This window comes from Crinia signifera, chromosome 3 (assembly GCF_055691185.1).
Source record: "Crinia signifera chromosome 3, ASM5569118v1, whole genome shotgun sequence".
In the NCBI taxonomy this organism is placed as follows: Eukaryota; Metazoa; Chordata; class Amphibia; order Anura; family Myobatrachidae; genus Crinia; species Crinia signifera.
In genome coordinates, this window is record NC_139219.1 from 237,026,883 (window position 1) to 237,033,338 (window position 6,456).

General features: G+C 44.3%; 1 protein-coding gene across 1 annotated transcript; it reads left to right on the forward strand.

Annotated features, from left to right (window-relative positions):
* Positions 1 to 2,315: 2,315 nt before the first annotated feature.
* Positions 2,316 to 6,021, forward strand: LOC146062679 (uncharacterized). The gene is made up of 4 exons (XM_083174743.1): positions 2,316 to 3,301; positions 3,646 to 3,721; positions 4,736 to 5,151; positions 5,233 to 6,021. Exons 3-4 carry the CDS (start codon positions 4,753 to 4,755, stop codon positions 5,791 to 5,793), a joined length of 960 nt encoding a protein of 319 aa, XP_083030869.1. The 5' UTR covers positions 2,316 to 3,301; positions 3,646 to 3,721; positions 4,736 to 4,752; the 3' UTR covers positions 5,794 to 6,021.
* Positions 6,022 to 6,456: the final 435 nt, after the last annotated feature.

Genomic DNA, 6,456 nt, shown 5'->3' on the forward strand with positions numbered 1-6,456 from the left:
GGTAGGGAACAGATTTTAAGCACCACTGGGGCAGGGACTGATGTGAATGTTCAACTATTCTCTGTAAAGCTCTGCGGAATATGTGTGCGCTATATAAGAAACTAAATAAATAGTTTGTAGGCTCCTCTAAGGTTTGTGTAATACACTGGTCCTTCACCATGCTCAGAAATCTCCCACTTTTGGTCGATGTGCTTGTTATATTCAACCAGTCTATTTCCTGCCTTCTTCCTGCTGATTTGTTCCAGGACAAAGCCTCATCTGAATCTTTAATCCTTCCAGCTTCCGTCACTGACTCGACAGTCGGAATTCAATGTTCCGACTGCGGAGTCGGAAAGTCCACTGATCGGTGAAACCTGTTACGGAATGGCCGCACATTTTCACCTGACTGAAATACCACCACAGATTGAATAACCCCCCCAATGCCTCTGACTCACACATCCAATTGACATAATGCCATGTTTCCACGATACTAAGCCTTATGCAGCCCACACACGCATCGATTTTAGAATGCGTTTTGTACTTTTAAAGTACAAAACGCATCGTGCATACGATTCTAGTGTAGTAGTAGCGCGGCGTGTGCGACGCGATGCTGTGCTATGCGCGTTCCCGTTGCTCGATTTTAGATGTCCTAAAAAGTATGTGCCGCAGGTACTTTTTAGGACATTATCGCACAGCATCGGGCTCTGCAAATACCGGCATACGAGGCGATGCTGGACGATTTTATTTTATTTATTTTTTTTTTTACAACACTCCCCTCCGCTGTCAGTCTCTTCCTGCTTTCGCGCGAGAGACGGGCAGTCACGTGGGGCACAGCTACCAGCGGAGCAGCACGTCGACACTGCGTAATAGGTAAGTTTTTAATTTATTTCTATTACAGGTGGCCGCATAATTCAGCAACATAGAGGGGGACCCCAGTCAAGTGGCGGCATGTGTAGGGGGGCTGTGTTAGCCACAAATAAATATAATAGTGTATGCATGTGTCTGCAACTCTTAAACCGCTGGCCACTGAAGTAGATATGTGTTCCCCGGCGGCATGTCCAGGGGGGTTGTGAGCTTGTAAAATAAATCCAAAACCATCTCTCTGCTACTAGGAAGCTGGATGGTGCCTCAGGGTTCTGAACTATATATGTGTTCAGTGGCAGCATGGGCAGGGTGGTTGTGGAGGTCTAATAAAAATATAACCACCTCTCTGCTACTGGGAACCCGGATGGGTACTGAACTGTGTTCACCTAAAGGCAGATTTTCATTATGTATATATCATACATGCTGTGAATGTGCATGGATATGGTTTGTATTATATGCTTAAATATATACAATATTTTGCCTGTGACATATCCCCTGTATATGCACCTTTTATCCCCTGTATATACACCTGCATAGTTTATTGTTTGGTATTGCAAAAACAATACAAATTCATAAACTAAAACCAAATATATATATATAATATGCCATGGCAGGGGCGGCCAGGCCTCAGGGAACAGAGCAGGGCTGATGCTGCAGCTCAGTCATGGGACACAGACCACAATAGTACAGCGGGGGACCCCAGTCATGACGATGCATGGGCAGGGGGGCAGAGAACCATCAGCAGTGTTGTGCAGTCTGGACATTGCCTGGGGAGGCACTGACCTCACCGCGGGCACCGGCTGCAGGGGGTACTTGAGTTACCCTTACCCCCCATCCTGGCCCATGTTCCTGCACTGTCGCGGTTGGGCACAGGCAGCAGGAGGAACATGCTGGAGCCTATTCCCCCTCCCCCACACACCTCTGCGAGCGGCCTCTGGCAGCAGCGCAGCAGCTACATGCCGAAGCATCTTCCCCTCCGCACTGATGCCGACTGCCATGGGACAGCAACATAGCCATCATTTTACCACCCTGTCCTCTCCCCTCTGCTATGCATCAATAGTAATGCCACACTGTTATGCAAATTAAATATAATGCCACATATGTAAGGCCCAATACACATAATGTCACCACCATAATGCCTATTACACTTAAAGACAACACCATAATGCCCATTACACTTAAAGACAACACCATAATGCCCATTACACGTAATGTCAACTCCATAATGGCTATTACACATAATGCCAACACCATAATGCCCATTACACATAGTGGCACACGCCGTAATGCCATGTACACAGGATGGCAACACTGTAATGCCAGTGGGGCATACACGGAGGACCCCTGAAAATGTAAAGGCCACATGGCACCACCCATTGAATGATATGGCACATTGATGTTGTTATGTGCTCATTCACAGTATGACGTCCCCCCCCCACATTACACATGCATGAGAAGGTGGGGCACGAGCTTCGCAGTCTGCACCTCTGATGGAAGGTGTGGAATAATTGCGCGGAGCAGCAGGGCCACACTCGAGACTCTTTGCTGATACAATGGAATGAAGTGGGTCCTCATGGGCTTGGTCTATACTGCGGCCATGAGTAGGAGGGGCCACACAGTGGGAGTTATGCACTCAGAGGAGACAAGGCACACAACACCACATGGACTCTCTGTATTTTAGTGCTTTGTGAACCATTCAGGAAAAAGATAAATATGATTAGGATACAATGATAGGGCAGTGTAAGCATGTGATATGTGGCAGGCTTCAATTAATTTTGTGGAGTGCAAACAGCATATCTCCACATCGTCAACACATTTACCCCAAATCAGCTACAATTTCACACACTTTTGCAAATGCAAAATGGCAATGGAGAACTATGGATATGTGCAAATAGTTTTTGGAAAAACCTTTGCCCTGTATGTTCCTGACGTCTCCATGTTGACCCTTTCTTTTTCAGTTTCTGTTATCATTGTGGAAACAAGGGCCTTTCGCCCCCGGTTAATCTCCAGCATCCTCGCTCACCCAGACTTGAAAGGTATGTTACATCCACCAGTGAGGGGGTATTCTTTTCTACTGGGTAGCAGCTATTGCATGTCCCAAGCTTTGGGCATGCTGTATTGTTCACTCGCTGTGTACAGAACAGTGGATGTTGGTCGGATGCGCAAAGGGAGCTCAGGATCTGTTGGGTGGCCAGGTCTGTTGGCTTATGTTGGTGTCTTCCACTATTCGGCCATTTGCAATACATTGTGAATTTATGGGAAATGAAATGGGTGTTATCATTTTGTATGGGCATTGTTTTTGTTTGTTGTTTTTGTTTGTGTTATGTTACCTTTGCCCTGTATGTTCCTGACGTCTCCATGTTGACCCTTTCTTTTTCAGTTTCTGTTATCATTGAGGAAACAAGGGCCTTTCGCCCCCGGTTAATCTCCAGCATCCTCGCTCACCCAGACTTGAAAGGTATGTTACATCCACCAGTGAGGGGGTATTCTTTTCTACTGGGTAGCAGCTATTGCATGTCCCAAGCTTTGGGCATGCTGTATTGTTCACTCGCTGTGTACAGAACAGTGGATGTTGGTCGGATGCGCAAAGGGAGCTCAGGATCTGTTGGGTGGCCAGGTCTGTTGGCTTATGTTGGTGTCTTCCACTATTCGGCCATTTGCAATACATTGTGAATTTATGGGAAATGAAATGGGTGTTATCATTTTGTATGGGCATTGTTTTTGTTTGTTGTTTTTGTTTGTGTTATGTTACCTTTGCCCTGTATGTTCCTGACGTCTCCATGTTGACCCTTTCTTTTTCAGTTTCTGTTATCATTGAGGAAACAAGGGCCTTTCGCCCCCGGTAATCTCCACAACCTCGCTCACCCAGACTTGAAAGGTATGTTACATCCACCAGTGATGGGGTTGGTTGATTTGTACTGCTTCTTACAAAATAATGTCTATCTGATATTTAGGACTGGAGGTATCAATGTTTTTTGTAACCAATTAGTAATTTCCAATGTTTTTAACATACATAACATTTTGTGGTTGACAGCTACGCAATTATTGGTTTTAACCATTTGGGGGAATATGGGCGGGGGCGGATTGGGGGAAATTCAGACCGAGATTGCACCGTCTCCAGACAGTGAAAGGAAAACTCCCTGGTGATGGTTGTAAATGAGGGGCCAGCCTTTTGATGAAGAAGATACTGCTCTCCAACGCCATGGCTCCCACCGGAGATCCGCGTCATCATCAACATACATCTAGCCCCTCATTTGCAATGGACACCTGCATGAATTCTTGTGGGCCTGGTCACGGCAACCCGGTTATCCAAATTCTGTACCTTTGAAACTACCCTGGACCCCGGGAGTAATCCCTGACCATCCGTACTACCTTTGAAATTTGCAATGTGTCCGGATTTTGGTACAGGGCACACTTAACATCATCACTAGTACAGGGTTGCTCCAAAGTCTCAACCTGGGACATGAAGCTTGTTTTTGTATTTATTTTTTGTGGTGTAAACATCTGCGTAGGGCAAATGTCGAAGCTAGCCATCATTCACAATACTTCACCATATTATCCTTCATGCCAATCACAGTCTATGGTGAATAGTAATGGTTGTTTCATGACACAGAGTATGGTTGTTTAATGACACAGAGTAATATACAAAAAGAAAGGCAAATTCTGCCTTTGCAGCCAGAACAAAAATAAATAATCCCAATAACAATGACCACTGCATAAGTGAATGTGATTGTCAGTAAAAAAGTGTAAAAAAGATTTGCAGACGACTTTACAAAGCAATATTTTGTTTCATCCAACTTTTACCATTGCAAAGTTTATGACTAATGTGTGTTGCCATTTTGAATTTGTTGGTCTAGCCCTTTAACAAGTGAATTTTTTTGGACTATTCCAGCACAATTTACAGCTGCAATGAGCACCAATTACTGGACACGGTTCATTGAGATCTATGAGCAGAACGACTGTCTCTGGAGGACAACGAATAAAGATTACCATAATAAAGAGAAAAGGAATAGAGCATATCAGAAGCTAATTGATTACTGCAAGGTACGGAACAGTGAGGCAGACTTGAAGTTTGTACGCAAGAAAATTGCTAATATGAGGACAGTAGTGGTAAAGGAGCACAATCAGGTGCTTGAATCGCAGCGATCAGGAGCAGGAACCGATGATATCTACAAGCCAAAACTATGGTACTACGATATCATGAAGTTTATCATCGAACAGCCACCAAGAAGAACAGCACAGGAAACGCCTATGGATGATGACTCTCCGGAAGTCGTTCCCGTTGAAGATCCGGAGAGTGGTGACATAGTAAGTTTTTGATTCATCTTTGTTTTTCAAATGGCTTATGTAATGTATTTTAATGTCTTCTTTCTTTCTTATTATCCATAGGACGTTTTCTCGGAGCAGGATGCAACGGCTCACGTCGAGCCAGAAGCAGAGGGACCTGTAGATGAGTTGCCAACTGTTGCTCCTCCCAAAAAACAGAGGAGGAAGCAACCGTCACAGGGGACCTGTCTCGCTGCATCCTGTGCGCTACCTTTTTTTAAGCGCGCGGAGGAAGTTCTAAATAAGCCCCTGGATGATATTCAAATGTTTGCAAACCATATGGCTAGTGAGTGCAGGAAGATGCGTCCAGAACAGTATCGCATCTTCAAACGCATAGTTCATGTCGGTATGATACGCGCATCAGATAACACCCTATATGATGAGTGTGACATAACGCCATCAGCTATGCGGCACCAGCCACAGCCCCCACCGGCCCCTTATCCATATCACCACCCCTTTGTCAATGCGCCGGGTCTACCTCCGCATCCCCATACTTCTTTTGAAGCGCCCGGGCCATCCACCCAATCATCTTCCACCTCTCAACCGAGCGCATTGTCTGGCGGTTTGTTCAGGACTATGTTGAACAATCCATCCCTCCCCCCAGATGATGATGCGTATTATTAAATAAATTGATTTAATTTGGCTTCGATTTTGGCATGCGTTAATTGTTGGTACTTAAAAAAAGGTTCGTGCTGTTCAAATTGGTGTCTGTTCGATAATAAACTCATGATGTTGTTCGTCCATAGTTTTGGTTATTGGAGATGTAATTGGTTCTGTGCTCCTGATCGTTGTGATTTGTGTGCCTGATTTGCTCCTTTTCCCACTTCTGTCTCCCATTTTTGCCTTTTTCTTCCGTACAAATGTATAGTCTGCAGCACTGTTTCGTGCCTTGCATGTTCATAATTGCTGATATGTGCTTGATTCCTTTTCTCTTTATTATGTTAATGGTTCCTCCGAGGCAGTTGTATGCCTCATTTTTCTTAATGAACCGTGTCCAGATGACAGAATCTGCCGAATGCAGTAAAGTTTTCAAAATTTAAATTCCGTGTGGTGTTTTTTTCCTTGCAAATGTATAGATATTGCTCCAAGCCATACATTGTTGTTTTGCATATTAACCAAACACTGTATATTAATATAAGTCAATTTTGGTAGAAAACTAAGCTGGAAAGGTGGAATTACGGTTTTTGTTTCCAAAAACCATTGTTTTGTCACGGGATATGAGTCTAATTTAGCAAGGTATTGACCTATTAACATAATGGTTTGAAACTTTTGAAAATGAAAAATCGA

Bases quoted from the DNA above. Each gene is read 5' to 3' on its own strand.
- LOC146062679 (XM_083174743.1), top strand. From the start codon at position 4,753: ATGAGCACCAATTACTGGACACGGTTCATTGAGATCTATGAGCAGAAC. The intron at 5,152-5,232 runs GTAAGTTTTTGA...TATTATCCATAG, and splicing joins ATCCGGAGAGTGGTGACATA to GACGTTTTCTCGGAGCAGGA.